The following is a 25,193-nucleotide window of genomic DNA, read 5'->3' as shown; positions in this document are numbered from 1 at the left end:
CACCATACTCGCCTCGGCACAAAAAAAACATATCCAGTTGCATTATTTGGAGCATACACGGCAGTCACATACCACACAACTTGCAAACAGGATGGATCATGACGTGTACGAGAGGAAAAAGGAAGGTGTACGCTTGTTCTTGGGCATGCGACCACTTCTCACCTCTTCTGGCATTATGGATAATGAGGAATTTATATCAGTAAACTCACTACTCTCTTCGACGAACAATACGCACAATACGCACAACAGTTTGGGAAAACATTTGATTGTTTTGGGAATGATTCCGGATACCTTGGGAATGAGTCTTATGGCATGTTGATATTGGCATAATCTTTTTGAACTCTTTTTTTTTTACTTTTCGTTGCGTACTTATCTAGGCGTTTTTTATGGAATATGAAATCTTACTTATATACATGTACAACGCTGTCTTTTAGACATTTCGTAAATCACATGGCTTGTGTTTCCATCATTATTGTTTTGAGGGGAATCCCAACACAACTCCTGTCTAGTCTTCCTGTATGTCACCCATCAGCTCCCTCAGCGTCACGGTTGCATACGCGCTGCGTCCCAGCTGGAACTTGACGACCGCCGCGATCTTCTCCGCCGGTGGCGATGGTTGTGCTGACTCGCCTTGTTCGACGGCGCCATTGGTCCCATTCTCGTCGACCCTGGCCTTTTTCGCCGCGGGCTCCTCCTGCTCCTCCTCTTTCCCGTCGCCCTTCTCTGTCGTCGTCGTTCCTGTCGTCTCCGCTACTGGTGCTGCTGCTGCTGCTGCCGCCGCCGCCGCCGCCTTGATGACGTCCAGGTCCGTCGGGTGCATCTGCTCCTTGTCGTCGGCGTAGGTGCGGAACTCGACGCTCGGCGGCGCGAGGAAGCGGTTCATGAGCTTGCGGTACCGGCCGGGCAGGCTGAACTCGCGACGCATGCGCATCATCCTGCGCGGGTCCAGCCCGCCGTTCTCCGGGCGCGCCATGAACTCGGCGTAAAAGTCGCCGATGTCGTTCTCGGGGTAGGCGACCTGGTAGCCGGGCGTGGGGAGCACGACGTCGTGGACGGTGTAGCGGCCGCTGGCGGCCTCGGCCTCGGTGAGCGGGCGCGCGCGGACGGGCGTGCTGTCGTCGTCGTCGGCGACGGGGTTGATGATGTCGTCGCCGTCCTGGTCCTTGCCGCCGTAGAGCGGCGCCGCGGCGGCGTCGTCGTCGTCGACGACGAGGTCGCCGGCGACCACCTTGCTGCCGTGACGCTCCCACCGCACGCTGGCCGCGTGGTTCCAGACGTGCGACTGGTAGGCGTGCAGGTACATGGAGCGCAGCCCGCGCGTGATGTGCGTCAGCGAGCCGACAAAGTCGCGCATGGACGATGCGCCACCGCGCGTGAGGTGGCGCGTCACGCACACCTCGGCGGCGAAGCGCCGCGGCATCATACTGGCGGCCTTGTTGACATCCTTGCCCGTGCAGAACAGCATGCACGCGTAGTGGCGTGCCAGCTCCTCCATGTTGGTCTTGTTGGGTGTTGCGCCGCTCTCCTGCTCCTGCTCCTGCTGCCGCTGCTGCTCTGCGACGACCGTCTCGTATTGGGCAGCCAGCTCGGCGTCGTAGGTGAGGAGCGCGTCGACAGCCTCCTCGTACTTGTCGCCCAATATGAGCTTACCAATCTCGTGCGTGCCAATGTGGTGCGTGCCGAAGCGCTGGTGACCAAAGTAGTTGATCCAGCCGTGGGCGGCCATGTGCTCGAGGGCCGCGCCCACGTTGCTCCGCAGCAGCGTCAGCTGTTCGGTGATGGGCTTGGGTGCCTCGCCGCTCTCTTGCACGACCTTGCAGTTCTTGAGCGTAATGACAAACTCGTTGCCGAGGAGCTGGCCGAGGTGGATGCCCTCGTCGCGGTACTCGTAGTCGCCGGTCGCGATGCCCCAGAGGTTGCCGTTGAGGCCGGCGAGGCTGCGCTGGTGCGTGTAGCGGATGGAGCAGCGCTGCGCCGTCGACGCGCGCCGGTCCTTGGTGCCGGCGTACCCAATCGACTGCGGCTTGGACCGCATCATGCGGGCAATTTGCGTCACGGCGTCCATGGTGTCTCGATTGTCCTTGTACAATGTAAAGTGAAGGTACTCGGCGGCGGGCCGGTTATCCTTGCGCTCGCGGTTGTTGTTGTTATTGTCACGCTGCTGGGGACCGCCGGCGCCGCCTCGGCCGCGCTTCTTACCTCGCGGCCGGTCGCGGATCGCCGTCGCCACGATGCCGCCGCTGCCGTCCGTGGTGGTGTCGACGCGAGACTGGAAGATGCGGCGCACCTCTTGGTGTATCTGGCCGCGCGTGTACTTGTCGTCAATGGGCTCTGACGAGACGGGCTTGACGCGCTGTTCCGGATCGACGGTCTGCGCCTCGCGGAACATGTCCACGAGCTCTTGGGCGAACTTATCCCCGGCGAGACCTGCCAAAATCTTGACATCCTCCGGCGCTACCTCGATCACCTTGACCGGCGGTTTCGGCTTTTCGCTCTGCTCTTCTGCTGGCTTGGCCTCTAACTCTTTTGGTGCAGTGACGGGCTCGGCCTGTGTAATACCCTCTGCCTGTTTTTGCTCCTCTGTGAGTCCAACATTCTTCAGGTGAACTACCTTTCCATCCAGTCCTATCTCGTTGACCTGGAAATCGGAAAACCTGGCTAGCGTTAGCTCACGAGGCCACAAAGACGAAATGCGACCTTACCGAACTCTCATTTCTCCGGCCCAAGAGAATTCGAGGGGGGTCGCCCGCTGTGTAATTCCAAGCACCTTGTCGCGCGAAGGCGCACCGCGCGGGTGGTATTTGGCAGGGTCAGCCATGGTTCAGAATTTCAGCCGTTGACAGATCTGATGTAAAAGTCTCTGCGCATAAGATCGGTTAGCACTGAATTGGGGAACTGGGTCCACCGTTTCTTCCGGCAGAAAATTATCAGTATGATCTATCATGGTAAGCGGTGTAGCATGGTGTCTACAAGTGGTAGGCGGTGAGGAGCAAGGTACAGGGTAGTGGTGGTCGTCGATTGCCGCGTAAAGGAGGAAGACCAGTATGTGTATGTATATATGCATGTGTAAAAAGTCTTATATCCTTTTCTTTTTTTTTTAAGCACACGTTAAGTATATATCTTCAGTCGTATTTCAGCCGGGGTGCTCTGCGAAGCTGGGTTGACAATCATCGTGCCTTCCTGCATTGGGAGCGAGAATATTTAAAGGATGCGGGCTGGAGGATAACCTGTATTTATTAAACTGATTTAGCATGCTATCTTTGAAATGAAAAGCCAACATAACACATACCTCAGACCAGCTGCTTTGGATGGCGACGATTCAGATCATGATTCGAGACCGTTCCCGAGCCGACAAGGTATGACGCATTCACGTTACAGAAAGACTTTCTAACGGTGTGAGAAAAAGACTTTCGAGCACCTCCGTTTTCTGGACTCGCCAGACTCACGAACCCGCTAAACAGATACCAGTTCAATAATTCGGATATTCTAAAGCTATGCGATGCCGTTCGATCGCAATTGCAAGAAAACCGGTCTCTTGGTGCGCGCGCAGATGACATGCTTCAACTATTGAATGCTATGAAGAATGACGAGTCGGATGGCAGATATTCTGTCAACATAGACACAATCAGTTCTTGTCGTTTGGACAAGCTACTTTCCGACATACTGGTGCCCGACAGCGCGTGTTGCGAGGCAGAAGTAGCCCTGGCGCATAGCCTGCAGAGAAAATGGAGACTGCGTTTCCGACAGGAATATTTTGACCTTGATAAAAAAAGACTTACAAAACTTACCACGAAGTACGGCCAATTACGAGATATAGCATTTACAGATACGCAGCTTTTCGCCGAGGGGCACTGGCAGGCAATGCGTTGCGAAAGCTTATCTGAAGTCGAGGGAGACCAGCAGTTTGAGCCAGGGCAGTAAGTTCAATGTTATAAAAAGAGATGAAATCATCCTAAAATACCACAGCTAGTGGCTTAACCTCGCTTGTGCGGCTCGCGACGGTGTTGTTGGCTCAACTCATGAAACTCCAACCAAGGGTAGATACGGATTCGCAGCACTGCCACTGATGACTGGAACCGAAACAATTGACCCTGAGAAAAATTTGATCAAATACTCTAGAGATTTGACTCTATCGGAAGCGCCAGTTTCCTTGATCTCCCAAGTTGGTGCCAAGACTCGACTTCTACGTGGCCACTGCTTGAAGAGTCCCTTGGCTCCAAGGTGCGGATTGCGATATGACGGGCTGTAAGCATTCATGTCAAGCAAATAATCAAGTAGAAAAGTCAATACTTACGAGCGCATATAGATATATTATACGTCAATACGGCCATAAACTCCAGTCAGAAACCGGACTTCACAGGGTAGTTATCACTCTGGAGCGTGTCCCGGGACAAACGGCAATGGAGGAACTAGTACGGATACCGCGTCCCTCGCAAATGGATGATTGGTTGATATTTGAGAAATATGAAGGCGAGTTGATCAAAAAGCGACGGGGGAACGAAGCGTTCACCGAATGGAAGGTTGAAAAGTCCCAAGAGAAAGTTGACCTTTCTCAATAGGAGAGAGTAACACGGATGACCGCCGATTTACAGCAGAGGAAACAAGCTATGCTACGATTCGCAAAGGAGCAGGCAGAAACGTCGGAAGATTTGCAATGACTTTTGCGGTAAGAGATTTTCGTCAAGCGAGGACTTTGACACTCCAGTCACAACTAGCAGATCGCTATCTGTTTTTTTTCTTTGAGAGGCATGACTTTAAAACAATATCACTTAGACTTGAGGAATATAAAGTGGCCGAAAGTAATTCTGAGTAGCGGGTTTCAAAATAATAAAGAGGCAAAGAAAGAGAAAAAAAAATCGCCAAAGCGTTAAGAGAATCTGAATTGAGCGTCATTCTTATGACCATTGAACCGACCATCTACCAAGACCCGCTGCGACAGTCCCAAAACCGCCTTGGTCCTCTGGCCCACCACAAGAGTTGTTGACTACCTCGAGGCTCTTCTGTCACCACGACTTTGCACCGAATTTCATTTCGAGCCTGGCAATATGGGGAAAAACGACAAAAAGGGAGGCGACAAGCCTGGGGGCAAAGCAAAGGGGGGCGACAAAGAAGCAGCTGGCAAGGCCAAGGGCGCACAACTGATCAATGTCCGCCACATTTTGGTGCGTGCCGTGCCCCTCGCTGACATCGGCCAGATGAGAATACACATGCTGATATGAAGTGGGGGATAAGTGCGAAAAGCATGCCAAGAAGGAGGAAGCGCTCGCAAAGCTCAACGACGGCGTCAAATTCGACGAGGTTGCGCGCAACTATTCAGAGGATAAAGCACGCGTGGGTACGTCGAGACAAGCATTTTTCCAGGATGAGAGCTGGTTTGAGATGATGCTAACACGCGGCCATCTTTGCAGGAGGCGCTCTCGGTTGGAAGCCCAAAGGGACCTTTGACCCCAAGTTTGAAGAGGTTGCCTTTGCTTTGGAGCCGAGCACGACGAATAACCCCAAGATTGGCGAAGCCAAGACAGAGTTTGGTTACCACATCATCATGGTCAGTATCGCCCTCACTCTAGTAGTTGACGATGCCATGTCTGACATCTCTACAGGTAGAAGGTCGCAAGTAGGTAGTTGCAATACGACTAGGAAGAGAAACAAAGCCAATCATCACACATAGCGTTCGAGGAAACTTGTTTTAAACACTTTTTTTTTGTTCGTCTTTCCTCATGGGCGACAAAACGTCATCATCATGAGAACAGGAATTCATCATGCCAATGAAGCGGCTAAGAGTACAAACCGCCGTTCAATTCCAGCGGTCTCAGACCGGAGCCCGCAGTCTCTATACCCTCCTCAAAATACATCGCAACGCCTGTCCAAAGCCTAAATTTTGGTGTTTTTTATTTCCTTCCCTTACTCCGCGTTCTGGAGGTAGTTCAGGATGACAGAGCGCTCCTGCGACTCCTCACCCCAATCCTTGATGACGACGCAAGAGCAGTTGACAACCTTGCGGGCGTTGCCCTCGCGGTCGAGAACACCTGTGAGCAATTGGTTAGCAAAGCTGACCGCACGGGAGCATTCGTGTGTAACAGCATTTCGCAAAGGGGACACGAAGGGTTGCCCTAAAAAAAACGTACAGAGACCAGCCCACTCGCCGAGCTGCTTGCCGTCCTGAACCTGAATCAGGTGGATCTTGTGCTCTTTGCACAGAGCAGCGACGAGCTTCTTGTAGGCATCCTCCTCGCAGTTCTCGTTGAGAATGCACAGGTGGGCCTGACGACGGTCGAGAGCCTTGGAGCACTCACGGAGACCGCGGGCAAGACCATCGTGCATCAGAGCCAGCTTCAAAACACCCTTGAGGGCATCGGGAACGGACATCTGACCCTTGGGGGCATCGCCAGACACTTCGACCTCCTCGACGACCTCGGGAGCGTTGTCTTCTACGTCCGACTGTAGTCTCTGTCAGTGTCTTTTGATCCCACAGTCGTTTCCCATGTTTGACCGCCAGTTCGAGAGATTCCCAACCGATCGATTGTCGCAATGATGTAGAGGCTGAAGGTACGGAAATGCATCGTGCATCTTATCGTGCATCTAGGCCACGGCGCACGCAGAAAAGCGATAGATGATGTCGACCTTTTATTTTTCGATGCGTGCGCTCATCACTTCAATCGGTCGATCGGGAAATTCGAATGGCGACCGGTATCAAGACTTACCATCTTGATAGTATTTATTCTCGTCGGGCGATCCTCGAAGATTTAGTTGATGTTTGGGGGGGGAAGAGGAAAAGGAGGGAAAAAAGAGAGAAGAATGAGTGCAGGATGAATTTTGCTGGGACTGTCGTGCGTCCTACACCACTTGGCGATAGCGGGGACTTGCTGGACCACTTTTGTCTGTCTAAGCGACACCGCCCATGTAAAACTGGCCAAAGTGCGTTACCCTTAGGGCAATTTGTCGTGCACGGACCACAAGGGCACACTGTCCACTTTTCTTTTTTTTGCAACGGAGCGGATGGATGTTGGCGATTTGGCAATCCAGTTACAGGCTTTTTTTTCCTTCCCCATCCCCTTACAGACTTTTTGTCAACACCAAGAGGTATGTGAAGCAGCAACAAGAAGATTGCTGATCCCCGCTCGACGGGCGATTCGACATCGACATATCAAAACGAAAATCAGGTTGATGCCTCCTCGTGGCAGGGGAAGGCAATCCCAGACGGTAGCCGACGTGAGCGATGCGGAAGAACAACACCATTGAAATATGTACTGTTGGGAATTCTACATTGTGAAGCGCCATGGGGCAACCTAATGTCTGGCGATACGCCTCTCCTCTTCGGAACGTCATATGAGCGGCTGAACCCTCGTCGACTTGGTCTATTCGAATCGCTCGAGGGCACTCTTCCTTGCTCGTGCGCCGCAACGTCGAGGCTAATATGATACTTCTTGGTAGATACCTCATTTCCACTTCCCGACTTGAGAATCTCCACCAAAAACCGCCAACATGGTCCGCACCTCCGTCCTTCACGATGCGCTCAACGCCATCAACAACGCCGAGAAGTCTGGCAAGCGCCAGGTCTTGATCCGTCCTTCTTCCAAGGTCATTGTCAAGTTCCTCCAGGTCATGCAGCGCCACGGTACGTTCTTACCAGCTCCCTGCCTCGGAGACAGTATAGAGAGGCACACATTCGCACCGGGAGAGAGGAATCAGGTCTTTTTTGAGTTCGGCATGATAACTAGGGTGACGGTCTCTACACGCTACCACGACTCAGCCCCTATAAGTTGCCGATAGATTGAACTGCGTCGGACCTGAGCGCTCTATTCAGAGCGTTCCTCTCTCGGGGGGAATATTTGCCATGACGTCTATGCTAGGGTTGTCGCGACAAAAAGCAATGTGCTAATTTTCATCTCTTTCAGGCTACATTGGCGAGTTCGAGGAGGTCGATGACCACCGCTCCGGCAAGATTGTCGTCCAGCTGAACGGCCGTCTCAACAAGACTGGTGTCATCTCTCCCCGCTACAACGTCCGTCTCCAGGACCTCGAGAAGTGGGTTGTCAAGCTGCTCCCTGCCCGTCAGTTCGGCTACGTCATCCTCACCACCTCTGCTGGTATCATGGACCACGAGGAGGCCCGTAGAAAGCACGTCGCCGGAAAGATCATTGGCTTCTTCTACTAAATGCTAGTTGCTGAAGTCTATGTTGTCTTGAGCGGGCGAAGAACAAAAAAAAAGGATACCAAAAACGGTTACGGCACTTGGCGGCGTTTTGGGACTGTTGCAGTCGATACTATTTAGCATCCATTTACATAGGAGCGAAATGTGAAGGCCCTAGTAATGAGACCTGTTACGAGATGCCGCATATATCTGGTTATGAAACTTGGATTGTCCCTGTGAAGATGCTGGCGTCCTTACAATTCATGTATATTGGAGTGTAATTGCATATGTACTGTTTAGGCTTGAACAATGACCACAGCTTCAGAGTCTGCGACCTCGACGGCCAGCCTGCCGGTTTTGTCTGCCTTGACCTTCTCATTGCTTGGTCGGGAGCTGACACGCTCAGGCCTGCCCGCAGTCTTGGCCTCATACGCGAAGCCGTTGAACGTGACGCCAGTCTTGTCACGGGCGCCCGACGCGGAGAGACGCTTGACGGTCCAGCGCGAGGATGGCTCAACCTGAACGGCGTACTCTTTCCTGCCGCGGCTCTTGCCCGCGCTCGAGTCGTACTCGCGCAGGTTGAGGATGGCGATGCGTTGCAGCGAGCCGCCGACGTACGCGCCGTAGCCCGAGTCGAGGTCGGCGCGGCCGCCCAGCGCCAGGGTCCTCACCCGGAGCGCGGACGAGTTGGCCAGGAACGTACCCGCCGCCAGCTTCCCGTAGTAGGGCGGCTTCGTCTCCCGCGGCGCGACGGGGGACCACGCGGCGTAGGGCGAGCCGACGGACTGGTGAAAGTGCACGCGCTTGACGACGCCGGTCGACGCGGCGTGGAGGGCAAAGTCCATGCCCCAGAGCGCGGCGCCGAAGACGTCCGAGAGGCCCGCGGCGCCGCCCCCGTACAGGCTGTTGTGCTCGCCGATGACGTAGTCGGCATCCGCGGCGATGGACCTGGCGTAGGAGACGTGGCCGGCAATGGAGCGCGCGACGGCCGTGTGGTTCATGAGGGTCGCCTGCAGCGTGACGCCCGGCTGCGTCGCACCGGCCATGTAGTTGTGCACCGAGACTTGGGCGACGCGCTTGATGCTGTCACCGCCGCCGCCGCCGCCGCCGGCAGCAGCAGCAGCAGCAGCAGCCGCCTTGAACATGTCCGGCACGCGGAGACGAGACCCGGGCGAGCTCACGGATGGGAACATGTAGCGGAGGTGCTGGACCATGTCGGGGCACGCCGCCTGCAGGGCGTGCTCGAAGCGGGCCGTGGTGTTGGTCCAGTCGTCGAGGTAGTCGCGGACGTTGTAGTCGCTGCCGCGGCGCTTTCCGATGTAGAGGTCGGGCTCGTTGCCGACCTCGAAGAGCGCCAGCTGGCCGCGGAGCGCGTTGCACGCCAGCGGCACCGTGGCCTCGAGGGTGCGGAAGCCGGACGAGTTCCACGTCGCGACGTTGAAGTTGTGCGAGTACAGCGTGCCGGGCGGGAACGCGCCGTACGAGTCAAAGAACTTGGGGCCGATGCACTGCCAGGCGCCGGGGTCGGCGTTGCGACAGCTGCCGGCGGTCGGGGTCTCGAGAGTCTCGTCGTAAATGGCACGGTCTCTGGACCTCGGTCAGCTTGATGCGGCGGCGGGACAGCCGATGAGAGAAGGAGGTCGGCTCTTGTCTTCATACTCACGCCGAGTTCCCGCCCACACGAACAACCATCGGGCTGCCTTGGGCACTGACCAGTCCATTGATGAGGTTATTCGAGTACTCATTTGCAGTCGATTTCGAACCTGGGTTGATTGATTAGCAGCGCAAGCTTTGCTCCTGGATTGAGTTTTGTAGACTCACCAGCCCAGTCCGGGAATCCAATCAGCTCGATAGAGAGCGAGACAAACGACGAGTAGAGGCTGCCATCAGTATTAATGGCCAACGCGCTGGGCACAATGGCCGCCGCGAGAGCGAAGATCTTGACCATTTGTTCTGCAGCACGTCTTTAGCCACGAAGCGCTCAACGTGAAAACTCTAGGCTGGGGAGAAAAGACAGACAAGCAGATCATCGTTCGTAACGGACTGTGCGGTATAAATGTACCGTCTAGAAAGCAACAATGCTAATGATCCTGGCAACCTGGGGTTAGGGCCGGCATCTGCATCGGACCGACCCTGAGGATGTTCCAGCAATCGGCGTTTTTTCCGCCTCGTCTTAGTGCCGCCACGGTGAGATTTAGGGTCGCATTTGTCTAGCCTTGAACGGGTACATCCAGCCCCCTTTAAAGACTACAATAGTACAACTAGCTGGAGCTTCGGGGGGGAAATCACTGGAAAAGAGTCAAACAAACCATCTTTCTCAATTACTGTAGCAAATCGTCGTCACCAAATTCATTCCTATCTCACAGTGGGTTCTTTGGTCGTGGCTCCTATAAGCCGTAGATTGAGAGCTCATCATTATGAAATCGCATGCGCCGGCATTTCCATCGATGCCGTCACTGTGATTACAGAACCTGGCACAGGCACTTGCGGAAGCGGGCTCGTGACAATATAAACTGCGAAAGTGCAGTAAACGAGAGGATACAATGCAATCGTGTATTCGACCGGGTTCCACCGAATAGTTCTAGCAAAGGGTCACAAGAAAGATATTGTAGCAATATGCGCTTTGCTATGAAATGCGGAAATCAGTCATATCACAAATCGTGCCAAAATGCCCCTATAGACAATGTGCGGCCGTGGGTTAAGCTCCAGTGTGGACTTTCGAGTTGGTGGCGTTGGTGGCTACAGCTCTATCGCATGCCAATGGAGAAGAAATGTTCGTAGAGGGCCGCTCGTAGCACTGTGCACCGTGCTATGAGACTTATGGGAAAGGATCATGAGCGAAATCGATTCTCAACTGCATTGACTACAGCAGGTTCTACAAGCCGTGGGCTTTACGACACTGCAATGGCAGGCACAGTACTGAACGGGGTTGCAATGGTGCGCATATCGAGTCATTGGGGAATGAGACGATCATTTTTATGTATCATCAATGTAATCTTCGAATGTACTTTTGGGGGGTATCATGGTGGCTATAAGGAGCCAGCTACTAGGAAATCATCCTCAGCCAAGATGGAACAAATGAAGCCTGTGAGGTGTGTGTTAGCTTTCCTCTCCAAGATAACGTATGGGAAAGGGGGACTCCTTACCAGTCTTCTCGGCTACCTGGATGTCGTTCTGGGTCGATTGCCTGGGGCAGGTTCAGGTCCTCGGCCAGCCACTCGAGGGTCTTGCGCGCGTACAGCCTCGCATCCGGTGGACACACGCTGCTCATCTCCAAGATGCCGAGCGGCCAGCCGAGGCAGCGGCCGGGGGCGAGAAAGGTCCGCGTCGAGCCTTGGGTGTGGACAAAGCTCGGTACAGTGGCCAGGACGTCGACGGCGACGTCGGCCATGTGGGCGCGCGCGTAGCTCCGCAGGCCGGCCAGGGTGCGGGCGTCCGTCAGGGTCTCGTCGACGCGAAAGTGCTCAATGTCGTCGGCGAGGAAGCTCAGGAGGAAGATGCGCAGCAGGCGGACCGCGTTCCAGACCTTGCAGAGGCGCAGGTTCGGGTACGCGTGCACGATGCGGCGAAAGGTCCAGGCGGGCCCGCAGCGGCCGTGCGGCGGCTCGCGGTCGAAGCGCAGCGAGGGCGGAGGCGCGTCGCAGAAGGCGATGATGTCGCGGTCGACGCGGAGGGCTTCGAGGAGCAGGGCCGGGTTGCGGGGCTCGTCGCGGGAGCGGGCCTTGAGGGCGCTGACCTTGTGCAGCAGGTCGGCGAGGCGGACGGCCGGGTCGTGGCTGTCGAGCAGGCCGCGGACCTGCTCGTCAAAGGCGAGGAAGGGCGGGGGGATGGCGGCGGAGCGCTGGATGCAGCTCGCCTTGACGTTGTTGCTGGTGTGGGCAAAGAGCTGGCGGGCGGCGGGCGAGGCGGCGAGCTGGTGCGGGCCGCGCAGCATGAGCAGCTGCATGGCGCCCCAGGTGTGGGCGACCCAGCTGGTGGGCGCGGTGCCGGCCTGGAAGACGGTGGCCTCGAAGAGGGCCAGAACGAGGACGGCGACGAGCGTGCGGTCGTGCACGGCGGCGCGCGGGTCCGCGAGCGCCGCGTTGACGCGGGACAGGGCGTCGGCGTACCGCTCCCGGGCGGCGTCGGCGCAGCGGGGGCGGCGCGCGTGCCGGGCGTAGGCGGCCAGCGCCGCGGCGTCAATGGCGCACGCGCACGCGTCGTCGCGCGGGCTGCCGGGCAGGTAAAAGGATGGAAGGTAGCCCTCAAACGGCGTCGCGGCGATGAAGGTGTGGAAGAGGAAAGAGACGGCCTGCAGCTCGGTGCTGAGCTGGAGCGGCAGGGCGACGGACGGAGAGGAGGAGCTGGCGAGAGGTTGCACATCGGAGGACGAGACGACGTCTTGAGAGTATGACGAGGGCGGAGAAGAGGAGGAGGACGAAGAAGGAGAAGAAGATGATGATAATGACGGTAATGATGATGCGCTCTCGTGCGCCGGCAATGTCCTCCGTGGCCCGGCGGCGGCGGCGTGTGCTGTGGACTTGGACGTTTGCTTGAGCGTCACTCGGGTGGTCTCATTGCGCATGCGCAGGGCCGTGGGATCTGGGTAGCCCGGGCACTCGTGGCCTTTGCGGCGACACTGGGAGCAGCCTTTCGGCGCGCGATCGCACTGGAGCGATGATGGATCAGTCTTGTTGAAGCTTTGTTGGGCGCATCTTGCTTGCGGCAAGTCTCTCTCTCTCTCACCTTGCGCCGCGCGGGGCGGCATGCATGGCACGCTGTGGACGGGCGGCCGCTGAAGACCATGGGGAGAGTCGGCTCTTGTGTGGTGCGATGATGGCAAAATTTAGGCACGTCGCGTATTGATGGGCCCGACGTTGGCTTGCTCTCGTTGCAGAGTTGGATTGGGAGTTGGAGAGGGAGGGCGTTGGCGGTTTATTACGTGGGCATTGATCGCCACTAGTATTTGGAAGCCTTGCCGCCGTAGTGGACCAAGGCTGAGCTGGTCTGGCGGGCGGGCGGCGATGCCGAGTCATGGAGGGAAAATAGCAAATTGTACGGCACGGAGGACTGAACTGAAAAGGTCGATTCAGGATTGGTATTCAGGATGGAACAAGGAGAGGGTGTAGTTGGTTGCTGGAGGGAGACGAGTTATTGGGTCGAGATGCGACTTGGTCCCAACGCCTGGGCCCGGCGCCGCGAGGCCTGAGTCACACTAGTAATAAGAGCGAGTAATAAGAGCGAGCTCTGATCTGACTGGACACCATCATCACATGATATAATGGCAGTACATCCCTCTCTACGTCTACTGGATGATATTTTACACTATACACGAGGGGCACGACGTTATGAATCAGAAACCAGAACAGAGGGCAGCGGCCGGCCAGCTGCACTACCGGGTTGCCACGGCCGACGATGCCGTGCTGCTGCAGCGTCTTGTGCAAGACAGCTTCCGACACCCCGGGACGTCGTTTAGGGACGCGACGGGGGCCATGGCGCAGTTTAGCATCCCGCTGGACCGCATGCTGGACAAGATTACGCTGCCAGACAGCACCGTCATTGTCGTGAGCGAGTCGTCGGCGACCCAGACTGCCGACAGGTGTCTGCCCACAACGACGACGACGACGACGACGACGGCAACCGCCAGCGCCACCAGCACCGCCGACGCCGCCGTCGTCGTCGTGGCATGCTACCAGGTCCGGCGCAAGAGCCCGACGGTGGCGCGCTTCGCCACCTTTGCCGTCGACGCCCGGCACCAGGGCCGGGGCCTGGCGCGGCCGATCGTGCAGCACGCCGAGGACCGCTGCCGGCGGCTCTGGGGCACGACGACGATGCAGCTCAACACGCTGTCGAGCCGCGGGGGCCTTCTGGACTGGTACCGGCGGCGCGGGTACCGCGAGACGGGCGAGAGGGAGCCGTGTCCCTGGTCGGCGGCGGAGGCTAGCGGGGACCATCATGATGAGGACGCGCTGCACTTTATCGTCATGGAGAAGGATCTGGAGGCCGCCGCCGCCGCCGCCGATTTGTGAGCAGAGGCTGTGGGGGAGGTTAATTTCTTTCTGACATTTGGTCGGTTGGAAAGCGAAGGGCTTTCACGTAATCGAGGACGTGGCCCGGAAATACTGAACCATGTAATTTGGACGATGGGCAAAACGGAGGGGCAAACGGAGGGGGAAACGGGGGAGGCTTGGCTTGGACTGTTAAAGTGGGTCTAATGCTACAAACACAGCCCCTGCCGTTGCCTTTACTGATGCAGGCAGACCAGCGTTGCTGGTGCTCAAAGTTGCCCAATACACATGGGAAAGGGTTGATAAAGGGAAAAAGAAAGAGCCTTGCTGTGAATTTTTCAGATTTTTCTAGGGCCTGTAGAAATGTGTAGCCTTTGGAAGCATATTGCATCCTTGGGTAGCATATGTTGGGGCAAAGCTTAGCACTAACCACGGCAACCAGTCAAAAGCGGCAACTGCAGTTTTACGAAATGACCACCCAAAAGGGGATTAGCGCCGCCATAGCCAGCTTGCGTCAGCCCTACCAGTATTAACGCTGCGCCATGGCTCTCTCTCTGCCGTCTCATCCCAACCTCCAAAAGAGGCTATTCCCGACAAAATGACTATTACTGCAACCCTTTGGATTTTTTTTTTCATCGTCGTCAGGGCCTAAAGCACGATTCGCCAATTCCGCAAATGAGAAAGGTGCCCCCACCCAACTTGGATTATCCTTTTTTTTTTCTTTTTTCATTTGTCTGCCTTACCCTGACACTAATCATCATGAACAAGTTTTTTTGGCTTTTACGAAACGTACTCCCGATTGGGAAGCATGTCTCGCTGGCAATCCGCAACTCGCAGTGCCTCACTTACCTCGCCGTGATAGACGTATATAGAGTCGAGTACAAGATGCTCTTATTCATGTACAAGAAAACCGGGGGAAATAAATATCAACAATCTTTCCAAAGTTATCCAAACGAGTTTCTCATACATACATCTCGTCGTGCTCTCTCTCTCTCTACTTTCATATTAGACAGCCATTATCCCACGCAACTCGAATCCCTTCCCGCTCTCCCTCCCTCTCCGTCCAGTCATGAAGCTCGACAGTGCCGCCTGCGTCGCCGTCGTCGAGCTCGTCGTCTTCGTCCCGGCCCTCGTCGCCAGCATCATCGTCTGCGCCCGCCACGGCTTCGCCCGCTCCGCCGGCTGGATCTACACCAGCCTCCTCTGCGTCGTCCGCATCGGCGGCGCCGTCTGCCAGCTCATCGCCCGCGACCACCCCTCCCAGGGCGTCATCACGGCTGCGCTCATTTTTGACTCGATTGGCCTGTCGCCGCTACTCCTCGCCACCCTTGGTTTGATTACTCGATTGTACGCTCAATCAAACCCCCCTTGACTACCAAGCACTTGGAATCCCATCCCTTCTCTCTCTCTTTCTCTCTCCTCTTCCTCCTCCTCCTCCTCCTCCTCCTCTTGCCAAGTCCTCTCTAACTTTCGTCCACCAGAACCGACCGCATCAATGCCGCGGGCAAGCAACTTCTCAGCACCGTCCAGCTTCGCGCCATCCAGCTCGTCATCCTCGTCGCCACCATCCTCAGCATCGTCGGGGGCACGAGCACGAGGCCAGACGCCTCGGGCGCCATCACGATACCGGCCACCGTCAAGGCCGGCGTCGTGCTCTACCTGCTGGCCTTCCTCGGCGTCGGCCTCTCGCTCGTTCTGGCGCTCCCGCACCGCAGAATCCTCGAGCCGCGCGAGGGCCGCGTCGCCGTCGCCGTGGGCCTCGCGCTGCCCCTGATTGCCGTCCGCATCCTCTACTCCCTCGTTGCCGCCTTTGCCAACAACAAGCACTTCTCCATCTACGGCGGCAGCGTCGGTATCCGCGTTGGCATGGCCACCGTCGAAGAGTTCGTCGTCGTCGTCATGTACATTGCGCTCGGATTCACGCTGAGCAACCTGAACACGTTCGTCCCTCCTCCAGAGAGCGCCACCGAGCTAGGCAGCAGGACAGGTAAACTGTTCAATGGTGACTCGAGACAGCGTTACTAGTAATGTGCACTGTCCTCGTCAATTCCGTTGTAGTTTTCTCGAATATAGAAAAAAAACCATCGACTCTATTCTTACCACGATAGTTGTACTTTTCCTCTCGCCCTGGGCTTCTCTTTCTTGTTGGATCTTCCTGCTTCCCCCAGGCTCCTGTCTTTTTGATCCTGCCCGACACTGGAATTAATTAAACATTACACTCGTTAAATACACAAGGCAGAAAATATTGACATCATGTAATCATTGAGAGTGGAATTGGCCTCGTCTTTATTACCGTCCCTTACATAGACTTGCCTACGTGCTCACGGCTCGACCGCTCTATCGTGCCCTTGGCAAGTCTGTGAAGCTCCTTCACAAACGTGTCTATCCGCCTCAGATACTCAGTCGCGAATGGCACCGATACATGTATCGGCATCGTGCGCACAATCGTCGAAGTCATACCGATAAGCTCCAAGTCCTGCAAGGTAGAATCGCTGTGCGGCCGCCGAAGGATGCTGAAGAAGAGCGTCATGAGCGCCGACATTGGGTAAAAGATAAAGGCCCAGAAGGCCTCGCTGGCTACCCGGTTGGCGGATGCCATGAGATATACAAGTGTCGACCTGCTGGCCTCTACAGACAGCTCCAGACTGGATTGGACGCCTGGCAATATGGTGCCAGTTGGCGCGTGTGCTGCGGCGCTCAGGCCGCTAGCACCATGAATCACCATGAGAACATGGTGGTATTCCAGGTGCAATTCCAGATGAAACATTGTCATGCACTGGCTGAGGTCGCTGGCAATCGAGAGGTCCTTGCGCACAGATAGCTGAGGGGCGAAATCGCGCGGGATGGAACTTCGCCAGTGTTCGAGGTCCGCGTCGAGTTCACGAATCGTCCGTATCAGCTCCGCTTCCGATTTTTCCCATGCCTTGTTTCCGTACAAACTGCGAGCCACCTTGGACTTGACCATTGTCAGTTCCATGTCTCCGGGGAAGAACGGGTCTTGCGTGTTGCTGGTCGGATCGCGCCTCCTGCTAACCCACCGGGCCTCCTTGTAGCCCTCGGGCAGTGTCAAGTCACAAAACTCGTCGTCAATGCTGGGCGGGTGACCGCTGCGCAGCGAGATGTCCTTGTCAAAGTAGTAGCTCATCCAGAACAATAGCCGTATGTGGCGATCCTCGCGCTCCTCGATGCTCAGCACGCGATTCTTTGGACAGGGGAATAAACGTTGATGCCCGCGTAGGGCAAACACTGCTCTACACGCCAGAGCGTTGTACATGGCCGCGGCCTGCATACGACCGGCTGTCATGTCATGCATCATCTGGTGCCATAGCAGTTAGATATAGGAACGAGCAAAGGTGTGAGGGATTCATGCTCGACGTCATCTTACCACTAAAAAATAGGTCTGCAGTGTTGTTAGGCTCGTGTCTTCGTGACATTCGGCAATGAGGAGCTTCGAAGCCTGCGCATAGATTTCCAGATCGACGTATTTGGTTGCCTTTACTTCAGGGTAGTGGAGTGCCACAAAAGTAAGAAGAGACAAGACGCAGGCTTTGGCGCTGATGTGCTGTAGCGAGGGTGTTCCTTCGGTGGCATACACCAGGTTCGCCGTCTCCTCAATCAGCACTTCATCTATCAAGGGGAACACGAGGATCAAATCCGATTTGGTAAAGGCACTGAGCATTGCGTCAAAAGCCCAGCGTGGAGGCAGCTTGATCCTGCTCGCCGCCAGCGGCGATAGATCATCGAGGCTGCAACGCTGGAAAGAGGGAAAGTCAAACTGTGGCGTCAGCCCTGACCGAGCCTGCAACCACTCCTCGCAACCATCTGAAAAGTGTGGTATGCCGGTCAGCAGACAGACGAACCCAAAGTCATGACTGGAGTAGGTGTCCTGGCGGGAGGCGGATTTGCCGGCCGTGCGAGACTGCCGGGGTGACGGCCGGGCCTGGCACACGGAGCACTTGTAACTGCGCGTCGGCTTCCTTCCGTTGTCCGGATAGCTACTACTCGTACTTGAGTATGGTGTAGAGGCCGCTGAAGTACTCGTTGGCGGTGAGTGCAAAACAGCCTGTTGCTGCTGTTGCTGCTGCTGGGAGTCCGCGCTGCTTGTTCCAGTAGCAGTAGTCTTGCTAGTGCTAGATGGGTGTCAGATGGAGGGTCATGGCAAACCAACAGCACTGCAAAGTACTCGGATTGATGGAAAGGAGGGAGGGCAACGTACCGTGAGCGAGGCTTTCGTGGCGTAAAGGTACATGTTAGGCCATGGTGGGCACACCAGTCGCAGGTCGCACCTGTCTCGGCAGCATCGCATCGGATCTATTACACAGCGGAGATTGACATGTTAGCGGCAGAGCTAGCATATGCATCTCGCCCTCGATAACAGCGGAACGACCGGGATGATGACGAACAACATGGCCGTGAAGGGTGGATAGTCTAATATGTGGCTGGCCCGGGCCTGAAGCCTGACAAATGGATTTCGGGCGTACCTTTCGCTTATAGCAGACGTCGCAGGACCGTCTCTTGTTGTTCACCATGACGTGCAACGGGGATAGTAGCTTGGTCCAAGTATGGGGAGATCTCAGCTCGGACGGCCCAAGATGAACGCTGCTCAATGATATGCAAGATGGTAAATGGAACAGGGCAGGGTATGGGGTTCGAGGAATTCTGCTCAAACTCTCAGGTCTCTCCGTCTTGTATTTGCTGCTCCACAGGCAGGCTCGGCGGTTGATCTCGGAGGAAGGCGATTCGGCGTCACCAACAAATTCACGAGATAAACAGACCGTTCATCCCGCCAAAAGGGCCTATGGATGTGAGTCACTCAACTGGTTTGGTTTTCTGTCGCCTTCTTACAGCGCGGACACGCAGCCCGCGGGTCATGGGCAAAAGGTGTGAAGAGGGAAGAGAGAATTTGCCGATGACTAAGCGCTTTTTCGGATCACTGTCCCCGCCGGCCCCCGCGTGTTGGGGCTGGGTTCAGAGGAAGATCAGGGCCAAAAGTTTTAGGACGGCCCCCCCCCTTGCAATAGGCTACGGGAGACGTCGAAGCCGCGAGCGTCGGAGTTTGGATAACGGTCTCGTCAATTTATACGACCCGTGTCAGCCCCGAAACGGTTGCTGGAGTTGTGCCGCACTCCTGATGACGCGTTTCACACACAGCCCGGAGAGACGAGATGGCGGACCTGTCTATGCAAAGTATCCGGGCCTAGAGAAGGAAGGGTACATATGCAAGTAATTATCCTGTAACTAGTGAGACCAGCGCAGATGTTTACATAGTAGCCAGGTATCGATCCTCCTAGCCTCAATGGAAACAAGATGCATAAAGATAGTGCAAATTACCAAATCTGCAACATCCTCCTCCTTTCTCGAACCGAGGGCTCTTGGGCATCAACTTACTCTAATGTACGCAGCTCCCGCATCTACTGGGGCGAGCTGATTCCCCAAATAATAAACATGGTTAGAAATGCTGGGAATGGCTTTTTCGACTCCACAACAAGTTGGCACCGGCCGTCGCCATGTCCGCTTAGTCATGCAGGCTATCTAGACATGTGAAGTCGCTCCGTGCACAGAAAGTAAGGCTCAAGATACCAAGAAAAAGACAAAGGCGAAGAAAAAAACCTAGAATAGAATTCTAAAAAAAAGGGCCGGTGGGATCTTCAAAAATGGCATTGTCGCAATCAATAGCCACCGGATGCAGCCCTATTAACAATGTCGGCGGGGTGTCGAGTCCGAGCCCGTAAACGCCGCGGGCGGCGCTCGGCAACGGCGGAGTGCGGGATCACGTCTTGATACCCCCCTTTATTGTTCTCTTTTTGGCCTTCTAATCAGCCCTGCGTGCTGATGAATCAACCATCTCGCTAGCGTGTGAAAGTCGGGAAGAAGTTGCTCGTCAGGCCGATCTGATAGCCTCCGTGGCTGCCAAAGTGGACGCGTCGTCCAATACGTTGTTGGATGACTGACTAAGCGGGGGATGAGAGTCCCGGTGACGGCCGTTAAATCTGTCCCAAAAAGGAAATTCATGGTTCTGACCCCCGGCCTGTGGCCCCCCGTTACCCACCGCACCGCACCGCACCCGCGCTACCAGTGCCAGGTCTGAGGTAACTAGCGTTAGCGGGTTGTTGAACTGCGCCATCTGCGGGCAGCGGAAGAAAGATGGAAACTTTTTTTTTTTTTTTTTTTTTTTTTCACGTTCTTTCTCGGCTCTACTTTTCTTCTATTGTTAGCTGAGAAGGTCGTTCCCAGTGCGTTGGCGACAAGGTGGAGTGTTTTATGGACCTCGCTCTTCGCGGCCATAAGCTCCCGGCCCTTGCTGCGGAGCGGCAATGTCATGAATCTTATACGGTGAAGCTGCCAGGCCATTTAAAGTATAGGCCATTCCCGTAAACTCGTGAAACTCCTTGAATCACCATTCTCAAACCTCTTATAGCTCTCCCATATCGAATAACAAGTCCTTTGCAATAGCAGACCTTTTTTTATCCTTGTTTCGGACCGTTTTGCATCTTGATTTTTACCTCTAGCGATCTCTTCCTCAACCCCAAGTCACCATCATGGGGGGCTCTGAGGCGCCCACCCTCACCGGCATTGCCGCCGCCGACGACGACAGCAACAACGGCGGCAACGACAACAGCCACTGGCACCTCAAGCACAAGGTCGTCGCCACCGACGCGCGCGACCGCGCCTCCGGCTTCCCGCGCCGCGAGCTCGGCGTCACCTGGACCGACCTGACGGTCGAGGCGGTCAGCTCCGACGCGGCCATCCACGAGAACGTGGGCTCCCAGTTCAACGTTGCGCAAAAGATTCGCGACTCGCGCCGCGCGCCGCCCATGAAGACCATCCTCGACCGCGTCCACGGCTGCGTCAAGCCCGGCGAGATGCTGCTCGTCCTCGGCCGCCCGGGCTCCGGCTGCACCACCCTGCTCAACGTGCTCGCCAACAACCGCCGCGGCTACGCCCGCGTCGCCGGCGACGTGCACTTTGGCTCGCTGACGGCCGACGAGGCCCGCCGCTACCGCGGCCAGATCATCATGAACACCGAGGAGGAGATCTTCTTCCCCACCCTCACCGTCGGCCAGACCATGGACTTTGCCACCCGCCTCAACGTCCCCTTCACCCTCCCCAGCGACGCGTCGGACCCGGAGGCGCACCGCCAGGAGGCGAGGAACTTTCTGCTCCAGTCCATGGGCATCGAGCACACGCACGACACCAAGGTCGGCAACGCCTTTGTCCGCGGCGTGTCCGGCGGCGAGCGCAAGCGCGTTTCCATCATTGAGTGTCTGGCTGCCAAAGGCAGCGTCTTTTGCTGGGACAATTCCACACGAGGTCTCGACGCCAGCAGGTAAAGTGGCCACACACAGCTATACACGAGAACACTTAGTAGAGAACCATGCAACTAACGGTATCGGCAGTGCCCTTGACTATGCCAAGGCCATCCGGGCCATGACGGACGTTCTTGGCCTTTCCTCCATCGTAACCCTCTACCAGGCCGGAAACGGCATCTACAACCTCTTTGACAAGGTCCTTATCCTCGACGAGGGCAAGGAGACCTTTTACGGGCCCCTCGCCGAAGCCCGGCCGTTTATGGAAGAGCTCGGCTTCATCTGCGAGCCCGGCGCCAACGTCGCCGACTACCTCACCGGCGTCACCATTCCGTCAGAGCGCAAGGTGCGACCCGAGAAGCGCCAAAAGTTCCCACGCACCGCGGCCGCCATCCGCGACGCCTACGAGGCGTCGCCGCTGCTCCCTCGCATGACGGCCGAGTACGACTACCCCACCACGCAGCAGGCGCGCGACAGCACGGCCGATTTCGAAAAGGCCGTCGCCGTTGAGAAGCACAAGGGCATCCCGGCCGGCAGCCCCTTCACCGTCAGCTTCCCGCAGCAGGTCCGCGCGTGTGTGTCGCGCCAGTACCAGATCATCTGGGGCGACAAGGCCACCTTCTTCATCAAGCAGACCACCAACATCATCCAGGCCCTCATCGCAGGCTCCCTCTTCTACAACGCCCCGGGAAACACCGGCGGCCTGCTCTCCAAGTCCGGCACGCTCTTCTTCTCCCTCTTGTACCCCACCCTGGTTGCCATGTCCGAGGTGACGGACTCCTTCAACGGCAGGCCCGTCCTGGTCAAGCACAAGTCCTTTGCCTTTTTCCACCCGGCTGCTTTCTGCCTGGCGCAGATTGCCGCCGACATTCCCGTTCTGCTCTTCCAGACATCGACCTTTGCGCTGATTCTGTACTTCATGGTCGACCTAGACCGCTCAGCGGGCGCCTTCTTCACTTACTGGGTTCTTGTTCTGTCTGCTGGCTTCTGCATGACGGCCATGTTCCGTGCCATCGGCGCATTGTTCAGGACTTTTGATGACGCCTCCAAGGTCTCTGGTGTAGTGGTCACCGCCGCTTTCCTGTATGCCGGTTTCCAGCTGAAGAAGCCTGACATGCATCCTTGGCTGGTCTGGGTGTTCTGGATCGACCCGCTCGCGTACGCGTTCGATGCCCTGCTGTCCAACGAGTTCCACGGCAAGATCGTCCAGTGCGTCGGAAACAACATTATCCCCAGCGGCCCCGACTACCTCAACTCCAACCACAGTGCCTGTGCCGGCATTGGCGGCGGAAAGCCCGGACAGTCCTTCATCTATGGTGACGACTATCTGGCCTCGCTGTCCTACAGCCATGCTCACCTTTGGCGTAATTTCGGCATCGTCTGGGCCTGGTGGGCGCTCTTTGTCGGCGTGACAGTGTGGGCTACGTGCCGATGGAAGTCGCCCTCGGAGAACGGCCCCAGTCTGGTGATTCCCCGCGAGAACAGCAAGTACGTGGTGATTAACCCGCCGGCTGATGAAGAAAACCAAAACGCCAAGGAGCTGCCCGCTTCTGCGGACGGAACCCCTTCCAGCACCGAGGAAGAAGGCAGCGACTCACTCCAGAACAAGCTTGTCCGCAACACCTCCATCTTCACGTGGAAGAATCTATCGTACACGGTCAAGACGCCCTCTGGCGACCGACGCCTGCTCGACAACGTGCAAGGTTGGATCAAGCCCGGCAACCTGACAGCGCTCATGGGCTCCTCCGGCGCGGGCAAGACCACGCTCCTCGACGTGCTCGCCCAGCGCAAGACGGACGGCACCATTACCGGCTCCATCCTCGTCGACGGCCGGCCGCTCCCCGTCTCCTTCCAGCGGTCCGCGGGCTACTGCGAGCAGCTCGACGTGCACGAGCCGTACGCGACGGTGCGCGAGGCCCTCGAGTTCTCGGCCCTCCTGCGCCAGAGCCGCGACACGCCGCGCGAGGAGAAGCTCGCCTACGTGGACACCATCATCGACCTGCTGGAGCTGAAGCCGCTCGCGGACACGCTCATCGGCGAGGTCGGCGCCGGCCTGTCGGTGGAGCAGCGCAAGCGCGTCACCATTGGCGTCGAGCTCGTGTCCAAGCCCAGCATCCTCATCTTCCTCGACGAGCCCACGTCCGGGCTCGACGGGCAGTCGGCGTACCGCACCGTCAAGTTCCTGCGCAAGCTCGCCGCCGTCGGCCAGGCCGTGCTCGTCACCATCCACCAGCCGTCGGCGCAGCTCTTCTCGCAGTTTGACAGCCTGCTGCTGCTCGCCAAGGGCGGCAAGACGGTCTACTTTGGCGACATTGGCGAGCACGGCCAGACCATCAAGGACTACTTTGGCCGCAACGGCTGCCCGTGCCCGCCCGAGGCCAACCCGGCCGAGTACATGATTGACGTCGTGTCCGGCAACGGCGGCGGCGGCGGCGGCGAGAGCCGCGACTGGAACCAGGTCTGGCTGGCGTCGCCCGAGCACGAGAAGATGACGGCCGAGCTCGACGGCATCATTGCCGACGCGGCGGCCAAGCCGCCCGGCACCGTCGACGACGGCCACGAGTTTGCCACGCCCATGGGCGAGCAGATCCGCGTCGTCACCCACCGCATGAACGTGTCGCTGTGGCGCAACACCGAGTACGTCAACAACAAGGTCATGCTGCACGTCTTCTCGTCGCTCTTCAACGGCTTCTCCTTCTGGATGATTGGCAACTCGTTTGGCGATCTGCAAGCCAAGATGTTTGCCATCTTCCAGTTCATCTTCGTGGCGCCTGGCGTGCTCGCCCAGCTGCAGCCGCTCTTCATCAGCCGCCGCGACATCTTCGAGACGCGCGAGAAAAAGTCCAAGACGTACTCGTGGTTCGCCTTCACCACGGGCCTCATCGTTTCCGAGATGCCTTATCTGGTCGTGTGTGGTGTCATCTACTATCTCTGCTGGTACTACACGGTCGGTTTCCCCGGCGCCTCTTCGCGCGCAGGCAGCACTTTCTTCGTCATGCTCATGTACGAATTCCTGTACACGGGCATTGGCCAGTTCATTGCCGCCTACGCGCCGAACGTCGTGTCGGCCACGCTGGTCAACCCGCTGATCATTGGTGTCCTCGTATCCTTCTGCGGCGTCCTCGTTCCTTATGCTCAGATCCAGCCGTTCTGGCGCTACTGGATGTACTACCTCAACCCGTTCAACTATCTCATGGGCAGCATCCTCACCTTTACCATGTGGGGTAACGACGTCAAGTGCAAAGAGAGCGAGTTTGCGCGTTTCGACCCTCCCAGCGGCCAGTCGTGCGGCCAGTATCTCGAAACATACCTCCACTCGCAGGGGCCTGGCTCTGTCGCCAACTTGGTGAACCCAGACGCGACGTCGGACTGCAAGGTCTGTACTTACACCAAGGCGCAGGATTATCTGCGCACCCTCAACCTCAACGAGTACTACTATGGCTGGCGAGACGCCGGCATTGTTGTCCTCCTGGTTTTCAGCTCTTATATTCTCGTATACGTTCTCATGAAGCTGCGTACCAAGAGATCCAAGCAGGCAGAGTAAAGAGCTGCGGCCAAATATCAATCCTTTCGTTTTCGTTTCACTAGACCATAGATTTCGCACATCGTCTCACAGAATACAGACGGCATAAAGATGCATTGTAACATAGAGGATAATTCAGCATTACTAGACAATCCAACAAGCAATTACTAAACAAAATACTGGGCTCCTCGTGACTGTCAGCCAAGCTATTCGGCAGCCCGACATGCTAGTGCGGGGGTGAACGA

At 56.7% G+C, this 25,193-nt stretch overlaps 10 protein-coding genes across 10 annotated transcripts; 5 read left to right on the top strand and 5 right to left on the bottom strand.

Moving 5' to 3' along the window:
• Positions 1-505: 505 nt before the first annotated feature.
• On the bottom strand, positions 506-2,818 carry V2A60_004996 (pseudouridine synthase PUS7; the record flags this gene model as incomplete). Its single annotated transcript, XM_083256310.1, has 2 exons — positions 506-2,654; positions 2,703-2,818. 2 exons carry the CDS (start codon positions 2,816-2,818, stop codon positions 506-508), a joined length of 2,265 nt encoding a protein of 754 aa, XP_083112436.1.
• A 2,227-nt stretch (positions 2,819-5,045) lies between these two features.
• V2A60_004995 (peptidylprolyl isomerase) lies at positions 5,046-5,618 on the top strand (the record flags this gene model as incomplete). The annotated part of the gene is made up of 4 exons (XM_083256309.1): positions 5,046-5,162; positions 5,233-5,335; positions 5,409-5,545; positions 5,601-5,618. 4 exons carry the CDS (start codon positions 5,046-5,048, stop codon positions 5,616-5,618), a joined length of 375 nt encoding a protein of 124 aa, XP_083112435.1.
• A 283-nt stretch (positions 5,619-5,901) lies between these two features.
• Positions 5,902-6,704, bottom strand: V2A60_004994 (40S ribosomal protein eS12; the record flags this gene model as incomplete). Its single annotated transcript, XM_083256308.1, has 3 exons — positions 5,902-6,026; positions 6,126-6,438; positions 6,702-6,704. The coding sequence occupies 3 exons, from the start codon at positions 6,702-6,704 to the stop codon at positions 5,902-5,904; spliced, it is 441 nt and encodes a 146-aa protein (XP_083112434.1).
• A 778-nt stretch (positions 6,705-7,482) lies between these two features.
• V2A60_004993 (40S ribosomal protein uS8) lies at positions 7,483-8,155 on the top strand (the record flags this gene model as incomplete). Its single annotated transcript, XM_083256307.1, has 2 exons — positions 7,483-7,615; positions 7,896-8,155. The coding sequence occupies 2 exons, from the start codon at positions 7,483-7,485 to the stop codon at positions 8,153-8,155; spliced, it is 393 nt and encodes a 130-aa protein (XP_083112433.1).
• A 272-nt stretch (positions 8,156-8,427) lies between these two features.
• Positions 8,428-10,079, bottom strand: V2A60_004992 (glycosyl hydrolase family 79 C-terminal domain-containing protein; the record flags this gene model as incomplete). The annotated part of the gene is made up of 3 exons (XM_083256306.1): positions 8,428-9,718; positions 9,795-9,894; positions 9,953-10,079. 3 exons carry the CDS (start codon positions 10,077-10,079, stop codon positions 8,428-8,430), a joined length of 1,518 nt encoding a protein of 505 aa, XP_083112432.1.
• A 1,194-nt stretch (positions 10,080-11,273) lies between these two features.
• On the bottom strand, positions 11,274-12,916 carry V2A60_004991 (Zn(II)2Cys6 transcription factor domain-containing protein; the record flags this gene model as incomplete). Its single annotated transcript, XM_083256305.1, has 2 exons — positions 11,274-12,779; positions 12,857-12,916. 2 exons carry the CDS (start codon positions 12,914-12,916, stop codon positions 11,274-11,276), a joined length of 1,566 nt encoding a protein of 521 aa, XP_083112431.1.
• A 542-nt stretch (positions 12,917-13,458) lies between these two features.
• On the top strand, positions 13,459-14,139 carry V2A60_004990 (GNAT family N-acetyltransferase; the record flags this gene model as incomplete). The annotated part of the gene is made up of 1 exon (XM_083256304.1): positions 13,459-14,139. The coding sequence occupies one exon, from the start codon at positions 13,459-13,461 to the stop codon at positions 14,137-14,139; it is 681 nt and encodes a 226-aa protein (XP_083112430.1).
• A 1,048-nt stretch (positions 14,140-15,187) lies between these two features.
• V2A60_004989 (uncharacterized protein) lies at positions 15,188-16,143 on the top strand (the record flags this gene model as incomplete). Its single annotated transcript, XM_083256303.1, has 2 exons — positions 15,188-15,465; positions 15,600-16,143. The coding sequence occupies 2 exons, from the start codon at positions 15,188-15,190 to the stop codon at positions 16,141-16,143; spliced, it is 822 nt and encodes a 273-aa protein (XP_083112429.1).
• A 274-nt stretch (positions 16,144-16,417) lies between these two features.
• Positions 16,418-18,647, bottom strand: V2A60_004988 (Zn(II)2Cys6 transcription factor; the record flags this gene model as incomplete). The annotated part of the gene is made up of 4 exons (XM_083256302.1): positions 16,418-17,434; positions 17,504-18,248; positions 18,335-18,429; positions 18,600-18,647. 4 exons carry the CDS (start codon positions 18,645-18,647, stop codon positions 16,418-16,420), a joined length of 1,905 nt encoding a protein of 634 aa, XP_083112428.1.
• A 2,010-nt stretch (positions 18,648-20,657) lies between these two features.
• V2A60_004987 (uncharacterized protein) lies at positions 20,658-24,969 on the top strand (the record flags this gene model as incomplete). The annotated part of the gene is made up of 2 exons (XM_083256301.1): positions 20,658-21,445; positions 21,516-24,969. 2 exons carry the CDS (start codon positions 20,658-20,660, stop codon positions 24,967-24,969), a joined length of 4,242 nt encoding a protein of 1,413 aa, XP_083112427.1.
• Between the last annotated feature and the right edge of the window lie 224 nt (positions 24,970-25,193).

Source organism: Cordyceps javanica, chromosome 3, assembly GCF_051103115.1.
Source record: "Cordyceps javanica chromosome 3, complete sequence".
NCBI classification, from domain to species: Eukaryota; Fungi; Ascomycota; class Sordariomycetes; order Hypocreales; family Cordycipitaceae; genus Cordyceps; species Cordyceps javanica.
The sequence above is the reverse complement of the archived record's forward strand: the minus strand, read 5'-3'. Positions and strand labels throughout refer to the sequence as shown.